The 21615-nt window shown below is 44.4% G+C and overlaps 1 protein-coding gene across 2 annotated transcripts in view; it reads right to left on the reverse strand.

Moving 5' to 3' along the window:
• LOC141091390 (solute carrier family 26 member 10-like) overlaps positions 1 to 21615 on the reverse strand; it is a 121046-nt gene that overhangs the window by 36975 nt on the left and 62456 nt on the right. For both annotated transcript variants that reach the window (XM_073576945.1, XM_073576944.1), the window contains exons 11-12: positions 10508 to 10614; positions 2324 to 2393 (exon numbers count right to left, since the gene is read on the reverse strand). In XM_073576945.1, coding sequence (XP_073433046.1) covers positions 2324 to 2393; positions 10508 to 10614 — 177 coding nt within the window. The remainder of the gene's footprint in view (positions 1 to 2323; positions 2394 to 10507; positions 10615 to 21615) is intronic.

Here is a 21615-nt window from a genome sequence, read left to right on the forward strand (position 1 = left end):
TTGACAAGTGTGACCAGGTTTTTACTATTGAGGCCGCCTATGCGGCCTCAATAGTAAAAGATAGAATGTTAAAATGCTAAAAAAAATAAGTGTATATTTACCTTCCGGCGTCCTGCGCTGCCATCCCGGGCCTCAGCGTTCCCAGTAATGTCTTGCGAGACCTGTGATGACGTAGTCTCGCGTTGCTATAGCGATCTCGCGAGACCGCTAGAGTCACGCGAGACTACGTCATTACAGGGACTTGCCGCAAGGCATTACTGGGAACGCTGAGGCCCGGGAATGCAGCGCGGGACGCCGGAAGGTAAATATACACCGATTTTTTATTTTTTATTCTTTTTTTACAGGGGTATGGTACCCAGGGCCTGGAGGACAGTCTCCTCTCCTCCACACCGTGGGTACCAACCGCACATGAGACGCTTAACTTCCCGCATGGTGGGCATAGCCACATGCAGGAAGTAAGCGATTCTCATGCATTCCTATGGGTGCGGAATCGCGGCAATTCTTTGCGATTCCGCACAAAGAATGAGCATGCTGCAATTTTTTCCGCGATGCGATTCCGCCGCGGAAAAAAGCTCAGCATTAGCACAGCATGTGCGGAATGCCATAGGAATGCATGGGGGCGTTCTGTACACGATTTTTAAGCGTTTTTGCGCCGAAAATCGCGGCAAAAACGCTTAAAAATCGCTACGTGTGCACACAGCCTTAGTGTTTCTTAAAGTCAGAAAGTTGCCATTTGAATTGACTTTAGTTTTGTGCCATGTCTGTGATCTGCTTTTTTTCTACAAAATTAAACAACTGAATGAACATCCTCCAAGGCCGGTGATTCCATAATTTTTGCCAGGGGTTGTATAAGACAGGAATTATATGTCTGGTATGTATGGCAGTGTTTTATTTAGTGTTTTCTGCCATATGCATGTGGCAATGATGGATACTTTTTCTCTCTGTACCTTTTACATTTGGCTCAAAGACCGTAAAAAATCCTACAAGTATGATTGCATCCAGGCTTGGACTGGCCCAAGGGAGAACAGGATAATCCTCTGGTAGGCCGCTCCTGTGAAGGATTGCTAATGAGTAGTACTGTTACATTTGATTCACATTTTGCAGAAAAAGGTTGCATCTAATCATTTATTAAACAAGCTATCCAAATTATTATTACATAAAAGCAAAAATAAATTTGTATACTAGGGTGAGGTTATTTTTGCATGTAGTTAAACAGTAGGCCCCAAGAAGAAATGTCACTGGTGGGCCTTTACCATCCCAGTCAGGCACTGATTGTATCCCTACTGTATACAAAGGACATATTCATCCAGAAAATATTTTCTATCTTCAAGGTCCCCTTGCAGGAGATCAGTGAGTGCAGAGGGGTAACTGACTGAAGGGTGATGACTAGATTTTAAGGTATTACTAGATGTGTGCCCGATGCTGTCGCATCGGGAGGGCAGTAACATCACGATGGGGGCAGCTTTGTGGTGCTGGGGGTGGCGGCTCACCCACTTCGGTGCAATCACATCCGGCAGGAAAGACGGTGTTTTGCGGTCTGTGCTGGAGATGGTGTGCGGCGCCACCAGAGGGTGGCCGCACCCAATCTCCAGCACATGCATCAAGCCGTGGTCTTTCCTGCCGGCTGTGACTGCACGGAGGTGGGTGGGCAGGCAGCGGCGGGATCTGGCACGTGTAGTCAGGCGGCTCCTGGCGGGGGTCAGGCGGCAGCACGCCTCTCATTACACCCCCTCATTATACCCCCTTCATTACACCCCTCTCGTTATACCCCCTCTTTGCACCCCTTTCACAGCCTCGTGATCGCAGCGGCAGTCTGGACCCGAGCGGCAACTGGGATCCGAGCGGCGGCTGGGATCCAAACAGCGGCTGGATCTCAAAGGCTGTAAAAAATCCTACAAGTATGATTGCATCCAGGCTTGGGAGAACAGGATAATCCTCTGGTAGGCCGGCAGCGTTCGGGATCTCAGTGGCAGCCTGGATCCAAGCGGCAGCTGGGATCCCAGTGGCGGTTGGGATCACAACGGTGGCCTGGATCAGAGCGGCAGCTGAGATTCCAGCGGCGGTCGGGATCGCAGCTGCGTCCTGGATCCGAGTGGCATCACTTGGGTGTTCCAAAATGGCGGTCAGCATACTTCCGGTGCGGCGCGGTGGATTGTGGGATTCGGGGACATCCAGACGGAAGTGGATGACAGACAATTTAAGGCAATTATATATATAGACATATTAATGAGGTGTCACTGATTGATAAAAGACACAAAGCACAATGCCAAGATGATGGAATGTGTGTCCTCTGTGCTCCAAAGTCGTGTATTAAAGTATGTACCTTGTCATTTTGTTCAATGGGTCGATAGATTTCTGTATTGATGGCTCTTCCAAGAACTGAACACTGTGCTCTGAAAGGTTAGAATAAAATTGCATGAAGGTGAATAAACTATAATAAGAAAGATAAAGAAGTTTATAAAAGCAGGTGTAATGTGCTCCTGTATTCTGTACTGTATATTATGCAATCAGCAAGAAAAAAAATAATATATTCTTGTTATCTATAAATAGACTAAAATTTCCATTTTGAGAAATGTCATATCTTTGTAGGTGGCTAAGATGCTGTTTTTCTGATATACATCTCCAAACTCCTTGCTGGCCTTTTTTCCCCCACAGTTATAATTAAAGGGAATGTGTCACCAGGTTTTAGCCACCTAATCTCCGAGCAGTGTAATGTAGGGGCAGAGACCCTGATTCCAGTGATGTGTCACTTACTGGGCTGCTTGTTGTAGTTTTGAAAAGATCACTGTTTTATCAGTAAGAAATTATTGCTAGACTACTAGTAAATCTGCTGCCAGGTAGTTCTCCACATTAATGAGCTCTGTATAACCCCACCCCTTATTGGCAGCTTTCTGCCTATGCACAGTGTACACAGAAAGCTGTCAATCAGCATTAACAAATCTGATAGAGCAACACAAGAGCAATTAATTTATCAAAGCTGCAGCAAAAGGCCCCAGTAAGTGACACATTATTGAATCAGGGTCTCTGTCCCTACATCATGCTGCTCTTAGATGGGGTAGTGACATATTTCCTTTAAACTTTTAAATATTTTGCATATGTTGTAACCTCTTAAAGTGAACCTGTCAGCAGGATTGTGCTCAGTAACCTACACACAGTGTCAGGTCGGTGCTGTTATACTGATTACAATGATACCTGGGTGATGAAATCATCTTGTGGTTGTTGTTTAATCTTTATTTTTAGTTAATGATATGCCCGTGCTCCGGGGCGGCCTGTGGGGGTCTTCATGTGGTGCTCTGATTAGGTATTGATAACGCAGACTGCTGACAGGTCACTGATCCCTCACTGATCTGCCCCCTAGTTTAAATAATGAATATATGTACATTAGGGTGATGACTAGTTTAAAAATTTTGCAAAACGAAAATGAAACCCCTTACATTGGTGGAACAATTCCATACAAATGACATTAGTATCATCAAATTTGTAAAATATTCAAAAAAGTTCCCCCTCTTTTTCATTTCAAAATTTTCAAAAAAAATGTTTTTCGTGTTTTAATTTAAATCTATAAAGAAAATATCTTTCTAAGTTGTAACAAAAAGTGGTATTTTATTCACATCTAGAACATTCTGGAATATTTTAAAATATTTTGTAATTTAGTATTAGCTTTTCATTTTCAGTGCAAAGCTTCAAGTTTTACGATCAAGAAGTGCAGGACAGGTCATTCAGAAAATGTCTTCTAGAAATTCCAGCAACAGTGTAAAGGCAAACAGGTCTATCAGGACGAGGAATCTGCCCTCCTATTCTCAACATAAAAGGGATCCAAGTATTCCATATGTTGAAAAGCTCTCCAATTTCACGCGGATGCCAACGAACTGCCAAATTCTTGGAAACTTCAGTTTTCTGTTCAACAGCGAGAACCGGCGAAGGCAGAAGAAGAAGGCAATTAAGTGTTTGAAGGCGCACTGGTTGGTCGAGGAGTCATTAATTGACATTCCCAGATCTAACCAAAATGCTGAACGTGCTGTAAAACTGATGGAGGAGCTACATGCGAAATCGAAACAAATTGAATTTTTGAATCTAAAATTCATAGGAAAAAATAATTTTTAAACTCTTCTTTTGTACATATTGTACTTATAATTAACTGTTTTATACCGTATTTGTTAAAAAACTAATAATAAAAGTTGCTTAGTTATTACTATTATCGTTTCAATAATGCAAAATTGCATGTCCTTTTTTTGGGGGAAAAAACAATTTTTGCCTTATTTCATTTGAATGAAAGGGGGAACTTTTTTTTAAAAAACAAAAAAAAGCATTACTTATTCTTAAATAACCCATAAAAGTTCCTCCATTGCACAAGGTTTCATAAAAATTTTTTTTTTGTCATTACACTAATGTACATATTTAAAAAAGAAAAAAAAAACTTCTGCAGGCAGGTGTCAGCCGTGGCCCCTGCGCTGCAGCATAATCACATGTTTCATGTGCCAATAATACATGCTCTTCATGTTATTCAGCTACAGCAAAAAAAAAAATCAATTTGAAAATGGCGTCTGCCACGCCTGCGCAGTAGCAGCTATCAGTGTATATAGCTGTGATCCGATAGCTGCTACTGCACAGGTGGTGCCATCTTACTGGAGAAGAAGAAAAAATTTCCTCCTCCAAGATGGCACCACCCACACCTGTACAGTAGCAGCTCTTTGAGATAGCCGAGGGATCAGTGACCAGTCAGCAGGCAGCATTATTAACCCCTTCACGACCAATGACGCCACATAGGCGTCATGAAACCTGGTTCAAATCTGACCAGTGACGCCTATGTGGCGTCATGACTTCAAAGCCCCCCTGCGGGTCGGGTGACCGGGGTCACTGAAAGGTCACCCGACCCGCAGATACAGGGGGCTTTGTAATTCACCACAGGGGGCGTGCCTTCGCCCCCACGTGGCTACGATCGCTCTGATTGGCTGTTAAAAGTGAAACAGCCAATCAGAGCGATAGTAATATTTCATCAATGAAAATTGATGAAATATTACAATCCAGCCATGTCCGATGCTGCTGTAGCATCGGACATGGCTGGAGACACCGATTCCACCCCCCCCCACCGGCGATCGCCCCCCCGCAACTGAATGACAGCGGCGATCTGCCGCCGCTGTCATCATCTGCCCCCCTCCCATTCCCTCTGCTCCCCGCCAGCCTCCGATCCCCCCCTCACCCCCCCGGTACCTCCGGTGTCCCCCCGTCCCTCCCGGTGTCCCTCGGGTCCGGATGATGGGCGCCGCCATCTTTGAAAATGGCGGGCGCATGCGCAGTGCGCCTGCCCGAATCTGCCGGCTGCAGATTCCATTCTTTCATTTTGATCACTCTCACAGTGATCAAAATGAAAGAAAAAGTAAATAAACCCCCCGATTATCACCCCCATAGGTAGACAGAACTAATAAAATAAAGATAATATTTTTTTTTTTTTTTCCATTAGGGTTAGGGTTGAAAAGAGGGTTAGGGTTAGGGTTAGGGTTGAAAAGAGGGTTAGGGTTAGGGTTAGGGTTAAAAAGAGGGTTAGGGTTGAAAAGAGGGTTAGGGTTGAAAAGAGGGTTAGGGTTAGGGTTGGAAAGAGGGTTAGGGTTGGAAAGAGGGTTAGGGTTAGGGTTGGAAAGAGGGTTAGGGTTGGAAAGAGGGTTAGGGTTGGAAAGAGGGTTAGGGTTGGAAAGGGTTAGGGTTGGAAAGAGGGTTAGGGTTGGAATTAGGGTTAGGGTTGGAATTAGGGTTAGGGTTGGAATTAGGGTTAGGCTTGTGGTTAGGGTTATGGTTAGGGTTGGGATTAGGGTTCGGGGTCTGTTGGGGTTAGGGTTATGGTTAGGGTTGGAATTAGGGTTAGGGATGTGTTGGGGTTAGGGCTGTGGTTAGGGGTGTGTTGGGGTTAGGGCTGGAGTTAGAATTGAGGGGTTTCCACTGTTTAGGCACATCAGGGGGTCACCAAACGCGACATGGTGCAACCATTGATTCCAGCCAATTTTGCGTTCAAAAAGTTAAACGGTGCTTCCTCCCTTCCAAGCCCCGACGTGTGCCCAAACAGTGGTTTACCCCAACATATGGGGTATCAGCGTACTCAGGAAAAATTGCACAACAACTTTGGGGGTCTAATTTCTCCTGGTACCCTTGGGAAAATAAAAAATTGGGGGCTAAAAAAATATTTTTGTGGAAAAATTTTTTTTTATAATTTTCACGTCTCTGCGTTATAAACTTCTGTGAAGCACTTGGGGGTCCAAAGTGCTCACCAGGCATCTAGATAAGTTACTTGGGAGGTCTAGTTTCCAAAATGGGGTCACTTGTGGGGGGTTTCTATTGTTTAGGCACATCAGGGGCTCTGCAAACGTAATGACGACCGCAGACCATTCCATCAAAGTCTGCATTTCAAAACGCCACTACTTCCATTCCGAGCCCTTACGTGTGCCCAAACAATAGTTCCCCCCCATATATGGGGCACCAGCGTACTCAGGACAAACTGTACAACAACTTTTGGGGTCCAATTTATCCTGCTACCCTTGTGAAAAAAAAAATTGCTGGCTAAAAATCATTTTTTTTGAGGAAAAAAAAATATTTTTTATTTTCACGTCTCTGCGTTCTAAACTTCTGTGAAGCACTTGGGGGTTCAAGGTGCTCACCACACATCTAGATAAGTTCCTTAGGGGGTCTAGTTTCCAAAATGGGGTCACTTGTGGGGGGGTTCCACAGTTTAGGTACATCAGGGGTTCTGCAAATGTAACATGATGCCCGCAGACCATTCCATCAAAGTCAGCATTTCATAATGTCACTACTTCCCTTCCGAGCCCCGACGTGTACCCAAACAGTGGTCATCCCCCACATATGGGGTATCAGCGTACTCAGGACAAACTGGACAACAACTTTTGGGGTCCAATTTATCCTGCTACCCTTGTGAAAAAAAAAATTGCTAGCTAAAAATCATTTTTTTTTGAGGAAAAAAAAATATTTTTTATTTTCACTGCTCTGCGTTATAAACTTCTGTGAAGCACTTGGGGGTTCAAGGTGCTCACCACACATCTACATAAGTTCCTTGGGGGGTCTAGTTTCCAAAATGGGGTCACTTGTGGGGGGTTCCACAGTTTAGGTACATCAGGGGTTCTGCAAATGTAACATGATGCCCGCAGACCATTCCATCAAAGTCAGCATTTCATAATGTCACTACTTCCCTTCCGAGCCCCGACGTGTGCCCAAACAGTGGTTCCCCCCCACATATGAGGTATCAGCGTACTCAGAACAAACTGGACAACAACTTTTGGGGCCAATTTATCCTGCTACCCCTGTGAAAAAAAAATTGCTGGCTAAAAATCATTTTTTTTTTGTGGAAAAAAAAATATTTTTTATTTTCACTGCTCTGCGTTATAAACTTCTGTGAAGCGCTTGGGGGTTCAAGGTGCTCACCACACATCTAGATAAGTTCCTTGGGGGGTCTAGTCTCCAAAATTGGGTCACTTGTGGGGGGGTTCCACAGTTTAGGTACATCAGGGGCTCTGCAAATGTAACATGACACCCGCAGACCATTCCATCAAAGTCAGCATTTCAAAATGTCACTACTTCCCTTCCGAGCCCCGACGTGTGCCCAAACAGTGGTTCCCCCCCACATGTGGGGTACCAGCGTACTCAGGACAAACTGGACAACAAATTTTGGGGTCTAATTTATCCTGGTACCCTTGTGAAAATAAAAAATTGCGCACTAAAAAATAATTTTTTGAGGGAAAAAAAAAAATTTTTTATTTTCACGGCTCTGCGTCATAAACTTTTGTGAAGCACTTGAGGGTTCAAGGTGCTCACTACACATCTAGATAAGTTCCTTAGGGGGTCTAGTTTCCAAAATGGGGTCATTTGTGGGGGAGCTCCAATGTTTAGGCACACAGTGGCTCTCCAAACACAACATGGTGTCCGCTAACGATTGGAAGTAATTTGCATTTTAAAAAGTCAAATGGCGCTCCTTCCCTTCTGAGCCCTGCCGTGTGCCCAAACAGTGGTTCCCCCCACATATGGGGTACCAGCGTACTCAGGACAAACTGGACAACAAGATTTGTGGTCCAATTTCTCCTGTTAGCCTTGTGAAAATTAAAAATAGTGTGCTAAAAATCATTTTTGAGGAAAAAAAATTATTTTTTATTTTCACTGCTCTGTGTTATAAACTTTTGTGAAGCACTTGGGGGTTCAAAGTGCTCCCTACACGTCTAGATAAGTTCCTTAGGGGGTCTAGTTTCCAAAATGGGGTCACTTGTGGGGGAGCTCCAATGTTTAGGTGCACAGGGGCTCTCCAAATGCGACATGGTGTCCGATAACGATTGGAGCTAATTTTCCATTCAAAAAGTCAAATGGTGCTCCTTGCCTTCCGGGCCATGCCGTGCACCCAAACAGTGGTTTATGACCACATATGAGGTATCTGTGCACTCAGGAGAAATTGCTCAACAAATTTTAGGATCCATTTTATCCTGTTGCCCATGTGAAAATGAAAAAACTGAGGCTAAAAGAAAATTTTTGTGAAAAAAAAGTGTTTTTTTTTTTTTTACAGATCAATTTGTGAAGTACCTGGGGGTTCAAAGTGATCACTATGCATCTAGATAAGTTCCTTGGGGGGTCTAGTTTCCAAAATGGGGTCACTTGTGGAGGAGCTCCAATGTTTATGCACACAGGGGCTCTCCAAACACGACATGGCAACCGCTAAATATTCCAGCATATTTTCCATTCAAAAAGTCAAATGGCGCTCCTTCCCTTCTGAGCCGTGCCGTGCGCCCAAACAGTGGTTTATGACCACATATGAGGTATCGTTGTACTCCGGAGAAATTGCCCAACAAATTTTAGCATCCATTTTATCCTGTTTCCCATGTGAAAATGAAAAAAATTGATGCTAAAAGAAAATTTTTGTTGGAAAAATTAAAATGTCCATTTTTTCTTTCCACATTGCTTTAGTTCCTGTGAAACACCTGAAGGGTTAATAATCTTCTTGAATGTAGTTTTGAGTAGCTTGAGGGGTGCAGTTTTTAGAGTGGTGTAACTTTTGGGTATTTTCTGCCATATAGACCCCTCAAAGTGACTTCAAATGTGAGGTGGTCCCTAAAAAAATGGTTTTGTAAATTTTATTTTAAAAATGAGAAATCGCTGGTCAACTTTTAACCCTTATAACTTCCGAACAAAAAAATATTTTGTTTCCAAAATTGTGCTGATGTAAAGTAGACATATGGGAAATGTTATTTATTAACTATTTTGTGTCACATAACTCTCTGGTTTAACAGAATAAAAATTCAAAATTTGAAAATTGCAAAATTTTCTAAATTTTCACCAAATTTCTGATTTTTTGACAAATAAACGCAAAAATTATCAACCTAAATTTACCACTAACATGAAGCCCAATATGTCACGAAAAAACAATCTCAGAATTGCTAGGATCCATTGAAGCGTTCCTGAGTTATTACCTCATAAAGGGACACTGGTCAGAATTGCAAAAAATGGCCTGGTCATTAAGGTCAAAATAGGCTTGGTCATGAAGGGGTTAATACCTAATCAGAGCACCACATGAAGACCCCCCCCACACACAGGCCGCCCCGGGCACGAGAATCTCATTAACTCAAAACTGAAAATAAAGATTATACAACAACCACAAGATGGAATTCATCAATCAAAGTGTCATTATAATCAGTATAACGGCGCTGACATGACACAGTCTGTAGATTACTGAGCACAATCCTGCTGACAGGTTCCCTATAAACATCCTGTAGATTGCTATAGGGTCTGTGTCGTGTGACCTCTACTGATGGCTCAAAAGGTTGCACAGAAGCATTCAGCTCCCGAATGTGCGCGTGTACAATACAAAGACTTTGTATTGAGCCCAGACCACCATGTGTACACTCATGCACAGTCATCTGAACATCCTGGATCCCGACCAATCTTCAAAATGTGTAAGATACTACAAAATGTAAAAGAAACTTAGTTCAGTTACACTGCAAAAGCCTTTTTACATTGTGTGTATTCCTATGATCAGTGGCCCGGTAGGGCTTACGTTCAAACTACCTCGCCGAACGGGATTTGGACATATGCACCGATGGGGCCGTTGACTATAATGGTGCAGGCAGAGTCACCTTGTGCTCTGTTGTGCATCATATTTGGCCTTATACGCCTACTGGAGGCAGACAGATAGATGTAGGGTACTGCATTTTGGTGTCCGCCTTGGTGTATATGGCGGAAAATGTTGTGTGATAGAGTAAACGGTGACTGCAACATTATAGTCAATGGCACTCATCCAAATCTCATTCTGCAGGTGGGGGTTCAGACTTAAACTCCGACAGGGCTATTGAGCGTGAGAATAAACGCTGGGTGAAAGGACCCTAAGTGATAACACTTTGTCTGCCTGAAGCCACCAGTAGGAGAATATCAAGAGAAGTCTGCAATTAGATTTATTATAGAGTTCAGCAAGAGCCATATGAATCCATCATCAGCATTAACCTTCCAGCACTATTTTTCCTTCACCTACCTTTGCGTTCTGCAAACTACAGTCATCATAGAGAAAACTACACCAACAGCAAGGCCCATTTCCACATTGAGAATGACCACCGCCAACCACGTGACCACCCAAACAGACTGGAAAACACAATCAGGTAATCACATTCTCAATCTGTCATTCTGTATAGGAAATAACTGATTGTACTAGATACATACATATTTTTTTCCGGAAATAAGTTTGAGTAGCTGCCTAAGGGCTCGTTCACACCGCCTTATACATCTGATTTTTTTATCTGATAGCACTTGTTTTAATGTTAATTAATAGGACAGTGCTGAAGCCTGATTTTTTCTCTAACAGAATCTGTCAGTGAAAAAATTGCTATCCAAGAAGTATCATTTCTCCTTGGATATCGTTCAGATGCCTCTCTCACAGCCAAACCAGATCTCACACTTTGCACTGAAGAGGGATAGTACCCCGAAACACAGTGTCTGCAAATTGAGATTCTGGTTTGGCTTTTATCCCAAGTCAAGTGACAAGGCTCGTTAAATTGTCAACATTGATTTTTAGGATTGCTGCTTCCAATAGGTGGCACTAGAGTTCTAATCCTCTTCCTCTCTGAACAGACAATTTGCATAATTGAAACAATTGCAGCATGCTGTAATTTCACTCTGAAATTGGATGCCCTCACCAATTTAGTCTATGGATGTATGGAAAACATGACATCTGAGTGCAGTCCGATTTCCGAGGGCTCACACAATGGAGAAGATGGAGAACAACATCAGAAATCACATGTGCTACGGTTTTCTCATCCGAGAGAATCTTCTCATGACATACTAGCTCTCTGATGGAACTCTGATCAGGTTTTGTTCAGAGTGTCATTAGCAAAATCTGCCCAATAATTTCGGATGAGAGAATCTACAGATGTGTGACCCTGGATTTAGGCAAGTAATCTCATGACAGCTCACATTTTAGAGGCTTTTTTAAAAATAAAAGCGGCAGCCTCTTCATTGTTTACGTTGTTCCATACATTGAATACGCTCCATATGTAGTAGCATGTGTGTTACATTAACTTCAATGGGACAAAGCTGCAATACCTAGCACAAGTCTTTCAGATGTATGCCACTGTGGTGTTCAAAGCAGACAATGAAAAAGCTGCAGATCTCAATATAGAGGCGTAGACCATTCAAATATCTGATCATAGAGGCCGCAAAGTGTCAAATTCCGACAGATCTAATATTCATGGCTCCTCCTAAGGCTGGGGTCACACCACCGTACCTTCTATCATCCGAGAGAATCAAGTTGGTTATGTTATTCACATTCTGATCAGAGTTTGGTAAGAGCGTGAATATAGTGCGATCTGATTTTTTTTTTTTTAATTTCTCCATCTTCACCATTCTGTCAGTCCATTGAAATCGGAACGGCATGCAAATGTCAATCGAGTGCAGTGCGATTTTTTTTTTAACAGATTCATTGACTTGCATGGCCAAATGTGATCCAATTTAAAGATGGAAATCATGCATGTTGCAATATTTCCTCCTGCACACTCGGTCCTAGGAAATAATCGGACATGTGCACAGCCCCATAGAATAACATTGATCCGAGTGCAAACCAAAGTTTTGACAGATCGCACTTGGACCGAAAATACGAGGTCTAGGGATAGGACATACGCATTAAAATCCTACAAAAGACTTTAAACTTCATTTGGCTGCTCTGTTCACTTAGAAAATCATCTCTGCTCTTACCAGAAATTGTTTTATTTATAGCAATGTCTTTGGTTATGTTAAAGTGGTTAGCTGGTTTTAAGCTTCAAGTCTCCAGTTGCTCTATGTAACTGGAGACTTGTGAATCCTCACATTGCGTGCACTGTGCTCTGTGAGGATCCTCTGGTGTCGGCAGTCATGTGAGCACAAGTAGATGGCATGCATACTCCTGACTACATTCCAACGACACTGTTTCTGTCCTCACTCAATACAGTTACATTAAAGGGGCTGTCCACTACAGACAACCCCTTCTTAAACTAAATGTTTGGCCCAGATAAAAAAAATGAAGCCTATACTAGTCTCCCATGCTGGCTCCGTTCCGGCTGTGTTGGCATTTGCTCTATCCGAGGCTGTGATGTAGTGTTGTGACACATAACGCCGGTGCCCAATCAGCACTGACGTCACTGTCTCGGCCTTCGGACAAATTGAACATGAAGAAGAAGCCAGGCCTGCAGCTGATCCCTGACTTCCTTTTAATGTTCAGTTTGTCCAAAGGCGGAGACAGTGATGCCAGCGCTGTTTGGGCACATGGCACCACATGTCATTCTACCGCATCAAAGCCCCCGGGAGAGCGAGTGTTGACACCGAAATCGGCATGGGAGGTGAGTTTAGACTTTATTATTTTATCGGGGCCAAACATTTAGTTTAAGAAGCAGTTGCCTAGTAGTGGAAAACCCCTTAAAGTGAGACCATGCCCATCTAGTCTTATCGTGGCCCTGGGAGGATGCATATCACTTACTTGTATTCACATGATTGCCTGCTCCCAGTGCCGGCACCAGAGAATCCTCATGGTAGTAATTGCACAATGTAAGGATTCAAAAGTCTGCAGTTGTGGTGCCCTGTGTCTTTACTACTTCAAAAGGGTTAAATATGTACTGTTCTGCATGTGTTTTGTGAGCAATGAGAGTTATGCTTTCTCTGCTAGAGACCACACACACACAATTTGACTCACTCCCTCACTTGTCTGAAGCTTAGGGCTTTGCAGACATGCCCTAACTGGGAGGGGGAGGGGCCGAGTTGTTGCTCTCAGAGTGTGAAGAAGGAGGAAGAACGTCTTGGAGGCCATGTTAAGACATGTGCTCGATCCAGGAGTGAGAGCTAAGAAGCATCAGGGACCAGCCCCTAGACCATCCATGCTTTCATAGCAGGGTGGTAAGCTGAGAGACTGCATGGGATTATACAACCAGCAGAAAAGTGTTTTCCCTCAAATACAGCAACAATCAAGGATCAGTGAAGGATAGTGCAAGTGGGAACTTGAGCTGCTTCACAAAGGATTCAAGCTGCAAGCTGCTGAAGGCGAAATACACAGTGAGTAGAGGCAATACTGGGAAGTTCTAAACTCCGGGAAGCCTTGGTCCCAGAAGGGATTAGAATAGCAGGAAATTGCACTGAGTCACAGCAGGGAAAGATAATTCCCATTCTGCAGAACAGACTGTAACCTGGTGAGAGTTGTAATATCTCCTCTGAACTGCACCTGAACTACAGTAAATGATAAGTGACTTTCCTTGTCTCCTGCCTTATTACTCCATGCCTTCTACTTGCATCACAATCTCTAGCCTGGTTGGAGAGGGTTTAACATCTGCACTGCCATCACCATCTACTTCCCTAGAGATCATCTGCAGTGCCGGCTATATTACAGTCGAACACTCCAACTGGTGTCACAAATCACTACATAAACTAATTCTACCCCTTTTACATGACCGCCTGAGGCCACGGACTAGGTCACTGCCACTGTGACATTTCCCATTGAAGTTAACGGGCCCGGCGCCGAGTATCCCATGGCCTCTGGGGCGCATCATTTTTGGCGTCATGAACAGGATTCGAACAGGATTACTGTGTGTGCCTAAAGTCCTACAGGAGCAACGACCTGCAGCAACTGAAGTGGTGAGTCGAACCACTGCAAGGGTTAACTGGGGGGGGAGATGTCTAATCCCGACAACGCTCAGGGTGCAGCAGCTGCAGCTCCCATATTGCCTCTCACCATGCCTTATATACCTGGTGCGACATGGCTGCCACAGTACACTGGTGAATCGCACACCTTAAGTGATTTTAAAGAGAAGCTGCGCAGCATGTTTGAAATTTACCCTATGTCACAGGAGCAGAAAGTCAGTATACTTACAAGTCAGCTCAGTGGTGCTGCTCAGAGGGAAGTTAAATCTTGGCCAGCGACTGATAAAAACTGTAAAAGACATTTTTGCTAAATTAAGGGATACTTTTGACACCCGTACTGCTTCAGAAATAAAGATGCAATTTTTCAGCTGCAGACAGAAATCACAGGACACTGTCAGAGACTATGCCCTTAACCTGCAGGAGGCACTGCAGGCCATTAAACAAATTGATCCAGACAGTGTAAGAGATGAGAACAAAATGCTGAAAGAACAGTTTATTGAAGGTCTTCTGTCTGATTCCAGTAAGGAACAACTGCGCATGATGTCATTGCAGAACTCTGACATGGATTTTGTTCAGTTTAAGGACAGATCCATCCATATCTTAAGAGAATCTACCTATGTCTGTACTGAGCCAGTTAAACATCCAGCAGTTACATACCACCAGAGGGCAGTATCCTCACCCTAGGTGCCTGCAGTACAGCACGTGCCGACTCCAGCTGATGATTCTATTGCAGATTTACGACTGCAAGTACAGGAACTGACTAAAAATATGGCTGGTCCATGTAAAACTGTTCAGACTTTCCAGGTTTATTCCCCCCACAGAGAAGATCCAACTAGCATCAAGCCCGGATGATCTCCCATGGCGACGGCCAAAGAGGATGCCGCAACATCAGCGACGACTGACTTGCACCGGCAGGAGAACAACGGACCGATTTGACTCTTCTGGGAGACCCACCTGCAGACGGTGCCATAAGGTGGATCATATTCAAAGAGAATGTCCTTTAAATAGGCGACCCCTGGGGCCGAGGACCAACCCCCAGGAGTAAGACAATCTGGTCCAACTAGCTGGAGAAACAGGTATGTTGGAGGACGTCCACTTAAACCCGTGGTAGTGGATGGTATCCCCTTCACCGCCCTCGTAGACACTGGATCACAGGTAACCACAATGCCTCACACACTGTACCAGAGATATTGGACTGATTCTGAATTCATCCAACTTCCTGATGGTAACTTGTCATTAATAGCAAGTAATGGTCAACCTCTGTCATAGGTGGGGTACAAAGAGGTTGTCATTAAAGTGGGGAAGGTGGAGCTCAAAGCTCAAGGTCTTGTGGTGGTAGAGGTGGAAAGAGCAGAGTGCCAACCTATCATAACATTAGGCACAAATGTGATTGAAAATTGTTTAAGTGAGGTCATAACTATTTTGAAAGACATAGCCGAGTCGGCCCTGTACAAAGAACAGTATGCCCTCAATAAAGATATAAAGGCCCTTGTGCAGCAACAGCAGGTGATGATAACTGGTGGAGAGATTGGTAGCGTAAGGGTGAGTGATCCCTACTCCATTATGCTTCCCCCTAGGAGTGAGACCCTCATCTGGTGCAGAGCAGTCATAGGCATCAGAGGATGGGACTACCAAGCTCTCCTTGAACCAGTCTATTCAGATAGCAGACCTACTGTGCTGACAGCCAGGGGAATTGTTGATGTTAAAAGGGGCAGGGTTCTGGTACGTGTTCTGAACTGTGGAGAGGAGGAAGCTTGCTTGCCCCGTTATGCAACTGTAGCCAAACTATTCACAGCAACAATGATATTCAGGCTGTAGGACCCTTGGATCGATCAGAAGCAATGGATGGCAATGGCTCTTCTGTTCAGATGGAGGAATGGTTCCAATAGATACATGTTGGCACCAACACCACTCCTGTACATCAGAAAAATGGAGTGCAGCGGGTGGTGCAAGAATATGAGAGGGTTTTCAGTAAGCATTCCTTGGATTTTGGGCAGGTAAAAGTGTTTCAACATAACATCCCCACAGGAGATCACCCACCTATCAAAGAAAGGTATTGTCCTGTACCGCCAGCTCATTATCAGTGTGCAAAAGGTATGCTAAAAGAAATGAAACAAGCAGGGGTAATCAGAGATAGCTACAGTCCTTGGGCAGCTCCCCTGGTGTTAGTCAAAAAGAAAGATGGTACAATGAGCATGTGTGTAGATTACAGACAACTTAACAAAATTACTCATAAAGATGCATACCCCTTACCGCGCATAGAGGAGTCTCTAGCAGCATTAAAATCAGCTAGGTATTTCTCCACTTTGGACTTAATCAGCGGGTACTGGCAGGTTCCTGTTGCTGAGGCAGACAAATTAAAAACTGCATTCTCTACTCCTATGGGGCTATGTGAATTTAATTACATGCCATTCAGATTGAGCAGTGCTCCTGGGACCTTTCAGAGAATTATGGAATGTTACCTGGGACATATGAACTTTGAGACTGTGCTATTGTACTTGGATGATGTGATTGTATATTCCAGGACCTATGAGGAACATCTGCAACACCTGGCAGAGGTCTTGGAGGCGTTGTCCAACTTCGACTTAAAGGTAAAACCATCTAATTGTCATCTCCTAAAGCCCAAAGTGCAGTATTTAGGCCATGTGAGTTCAGAAGGAGTAGCACCCGACCCAGACAAGGTGACTGTCATCAGACACTGGCAGGAACCCACCAACATCCAAGACGTCAGACAATTCCTAGGCCTAGTGGGGTACTACAGATGCTTTATCAAAGACTTTACTAAATTGGCAGCCCTTCTTTAAGATCTCCTAGTTGACCAACCCAAAAAGGCCAAAGGCAAGAGTCTCCTGATTGAGTGGAATGATAGGTTGGATGAATCATTCAACAGCCTTAAGCAAGCACTTACTGGGGAAGAGATCTTAGCGTATCCAGACTATGATCAGCCATTTATCCTGCACACCGATGACAGCAATGTTGAGTTAGGAGCCGTCCTATCTCAAGTGCAGCAGGGTAAGGAGAAAGTCATTGCTTATGCCAGTCGGAAGCTTCATCCTACTGAGAGGAACCCTACCAACTATAGCACCTTCAAGCCAGAATTCTTGGCTATCATTTGGGCAATGACCGAGAGGTTCAAGCACTATTTGGCCTCATTCAAATTTACCATCTATGCAGACAACAATCCGTTAACCCATCTTGAGACTGCCTTGGAACAAAGATGGATGGCTCGGTTGTCCAATTATGAGTTTGTCATTAAATACCGAGCTGGCACTTAAAACGCCAATGCTGATGCTTTGTCCCTTATGCCAAATGCTCCCAATACAGCATAAGATCTAGAATACCTGGAAGAAATAGAGATGCCGCCATTCCACAGCCACGGTGCCTCCCAAGACTCTAACCTCGTGGCAGGGAGAAGTCTCGCCGTTCATGAAGTTTCCCTTAATCCACTACCTCACCATGGTTGGGAAGAGACGCAGAGCAGTGACCCGGCTATATGTTTGGTCAAAGAACTCCTTGGAGAAGCAGATTCATCTCCAGCTCCTGATGCGCCTGCAGATGTTCAACAGTTGTGGAAAGAAAGAGAGAAAGAAGCTGTTCCTTTATGAAGGCAAGTTGATCCGAAGAGCTATTAACCCACGTACGCATGGACTGGTCTGGCAGATCGTGGTCCCCAAAAAGGACGTGCCCATGGTCTTGGAAGCTTACCACAATCAAGCGGGACACTTTGGTTGGAAAAAGCTGGAAGTAGTCATCCGCGACCGTTTCTTCTGGACAGGTATGAGATGGTGTATTGAACAGTGGGAATGCGGCCTATGTAATTTCAGAAGAAAGAATTCTGCCAATCAAAGGGCCCCCTTGAAGCCCATCATCACTAAACAACCTTTGGAACTGGTGGCCCTAGACCACTTGCAACTAACCCCAAGCCAATCAGGGTATACCTATGCCTTAACAATAGTGGATCACTATTCCCGTTTCCTAGTGGTTGTTCCGGTGAAAGACCAAATGGCAAGAACAGCTGCAAAGGCATTCCAAGAATATTTGTGCAGACCCCATGGCTACCCAGATCAAGTGCTGACAGACAGAGGTCCAGCCTTCAAAGCAGAAGTCTTCCAAGAATTTTGCTCCCTCTATGGATGTAAAAAGATCAGAACTACACCATACCATCCACAAGGCAATGGTCTTTGCGAAAAACTGAATCACCTGGTGATCAATTTATTGCAGATCCTACCACTGGAAGAAAGGAACCAATGGCCTGAGAAATTACCTGATTTGATTGAAATGTACAACCATATCCCAACCAGCGCAACAGGATATGCCCCAGCTTACTTGATGCGTGCACGGCCAGGTAAACTCCCCATCGACCTGGAAATGGGAGTCCTAACTCCTGAAACCATATCCAGCCAATTGGACACAGATTGGAACACAGAAAGACAACTGCAGTATCAAAATGTTCAGCAATGTGTAGAAGAAAGTCTTGCTCAAGCTTGGCAAAAACAGGAAAGGAACTGTCATGATCACGTGTGTCAGGACGCAGATGTTTCCGCTGGGCGAACCCATAACACACGTGACCCTGGAAACACCGCCTCCAGTGGGGCGCATTTAAATAATAAAACGTGCAGGTGGATACGCCGCCTCCACCTGGCGAATTTGGGAATTACACGTTATAAATACATTTCTGGAAACACCGCCTCCAGTACGGCGAATTTAAATAATAAAGGGGGAACCTGGGAAATATTAACAGTGGTGGGCCCTGCGATAGGGAAAAGGGAATTGGAGACCTCCTGAGCTCCCCTGAGCCAGTGTCCCTGCACTCCTGACATTCCCTATGCCGGTTTCGCACCGGGCGCCGCACGCGTACCTCAACGCCCTAGCTCGCCCTGACCCTAAACCCTCACTAGGGAATAGGTCGGTGCGGAAACTAATCCCACCACTGCACTAATAACACACATGAGGGAAAGAGACAATACAGGGGGAACACCACTTAGCTTTGCTCTGTTGCGTACGCTCCTAGCAACAGAGCCCACCACCTGCGTGCATCTTCTCCTCCACCCTGATCCATCACCATAAACTGCGACTCCACCAGGCCATGCCAGTCCTTCCTGCAGACACCATTAGCTGGCACTCGTTCTCTCTGGCCGACTGCACAGGACTCCTATCCAGCTCCATCCTTCCACCAGGCTCTCCAATAACTCAGCAAGAAATATCACCAGCAGTGAGTGAACACCCTGAGACCCAATTATAGAGTCCAACACCTGAATTATAATTAAGTGCACATTAACCTAAGGTGCGATACCACTCACGACCACCGGGGACAGTCAAAACACCTTTGAACTGAACCAAAGTAAAAAAAAGTTCACTTTGTGCTTTTAATACCGCCAGATCCAACACTGGATCATGACAGGAACTTTAATAGACAGGCTGTGGCAACCCCCTTACCAACAGGTGAACAGGTGCTGAAGAAAAAGAGAAGAAACCAATGACCAATGGGAGGCTCAGCCTTACACTATTCAACCATCTAGCTATGACAACAGCAAAGTGTGTACTATCTCCAAAGACGGCGGAAAAAGGTGTACTACCGTATCCAGAGACAATCTGAAAGTATGTCCAGCACAATTGCATGAAAGAGTTGAGACTAAGGAAGACTCTCAGCTAAAGGAAAAGACTGATACAAAGATTTGCACTGTTCTAGGTGAATTCCCTAGTTCTTGGCTACAAGTTAACAACGCAGTGGTAGTTCCAGTGATGGTGTTCCCACAAAGGTCTTTACCAGAGACACCAAATTGTTCTGGAAGCAATGAGTTGCTAATGCCAACCACTAACACTGTACATGAGGAAGAAACAGAAAACTTGCCCACAGTTAGCAGTGAACCTTTTGTACCCATGATAGGTTCAAAGATTCGTAGGACGCTGACTAGCATTCCTATCTTGCGCAGATCACAGCGTAGCACACAGGGCCAAACCCCTTTTCGCTATAGAAATGATTTGTAAAATAGTCTAAGATTAATAATTTAGTTTTGAGTTGTACTTATATTGAACTTTGCCTTAGGTAACATTGCTAAAAATGTTAAAGAAATTGGGCCCACATGGACTAATGTGAGATTTTAGTAGTTTTTATGACTTTTTCTACTACAAGAACTCTTGTAAAGACTCTTAAACTTGAGAAGAAAAATTGTTCATCGTGCCTTTGCAGGAAGTCATCTAAAACAGCCAGTGCAGTGAATTTCATATTATGGTCTGTGTGCCCTGCAGCTGCACTCAGGGACGATCCAAACAATCAGAAGTGGTTTTGGGCTGTAATCCACGACTCAACTCAGTTACTGGGACTGTTCACCCTTACCCAAGTTAGGCTGGTTTCACACTTGCGTTTTTTTGTGCTGCTTTTTAGCGCAAAAAAAGCATGCGTTTTTTCCCCTATACTTTAACATGGGTGCGCATATGTGCGCATACATATGCGCACGTACATGTTTGTATGCGCATGCGTTTTTTTCAGTGTGCGCTCGGGCGCACAAAATGCTTCCTGTTGCATTTTTTGTGCGTCTGACTTGCCCCCAAAAAATGCAGGCGCACGCAATGCGTTTTTTTACAGCAAAACACCCCTTAAAGTCTATGGGTGCGCAAGAGTGCGCATTGTAATGCGTAAGTATGCGCAAAAAAAGCATGCGGTTTTTTAAAAAATGCACCAAAACCCGCAAAAAAAGCACACAAACTCATGATGCGTTTTTTCCATGCGTTTGTGTGCGCAAAAAACGCGCAGCAAAAAACCGCAAGTGTGAAAGTAGCCTTAAATATGTCATTTGTTATATGCTTATGATCCTTGTGTAGCCTGAGGACGTGCTACCTTTAGCTAGGGGGGAATGTGGTGCCCTGCATCTTTACTGCCACAAAAGGGTTAAATATGTACTCTTCTGCATGTGTTTTGTGAGCAATGGGAGTTATGCTTTCTCTGCTAGAGACCACACACATACAATTTGCCTCACTTCCTCATTTGTCTGAAGCTTAGAGCTTTGCAGACATGCCCTAACTGGGAGGGGCCGAGTTGTTGTTCTCAGAGTGTGAAGAAGGAGGAAGAACATCTTGGAGGCCATGTTAAGACATGTACTCGATCCAGGAGTGAGCGCTAAAAAGCAACAGGGACCAGCCCCTAGACCATCCATGCTTTCAGAGCAGGGTGGTAAGCTGAGAGACTGCGTAGGATTATACGAACAGCACAAAAGTGTTTTCCCTCAAATACTGCAACAATCTAGGATCAGTGAAGAATAGTGCAAGTGGGAACTTGAGCTGCTATACAAAGGATTCAAGCTGCAAGCTGCTGAAGGCAAAATACACAGTGAGTATAGGCAACACTGGGAAGTTCTAAGCTCTGGGAAGCCTTCGTCCCAGAAGGGATTAGAATAGCAGGAATTTACACTGAGTCACAGCAGGGAAAGATAACTCCCATTCTGCAGAACAGACTGTAACCTGGTGAGAGTTGTAATATCTCCTCTGAAC

Source organism: Dendrobates tinctorius, unplaced genomic scaffold, assembly GCF_039654945.1.
Source record: "Dendrobates tinctorius isolate UK_male_01 unplaced genomic scaffold, ASM3965494v1 ptg000051l, whole genome shotgun sequence".
Lineage (NCBI taxonomy): Eukaryota > Metazoa > Chordata > Amphibia > Anura > Dendrobatidae > Dendrobates > Dendrobates tinctorius.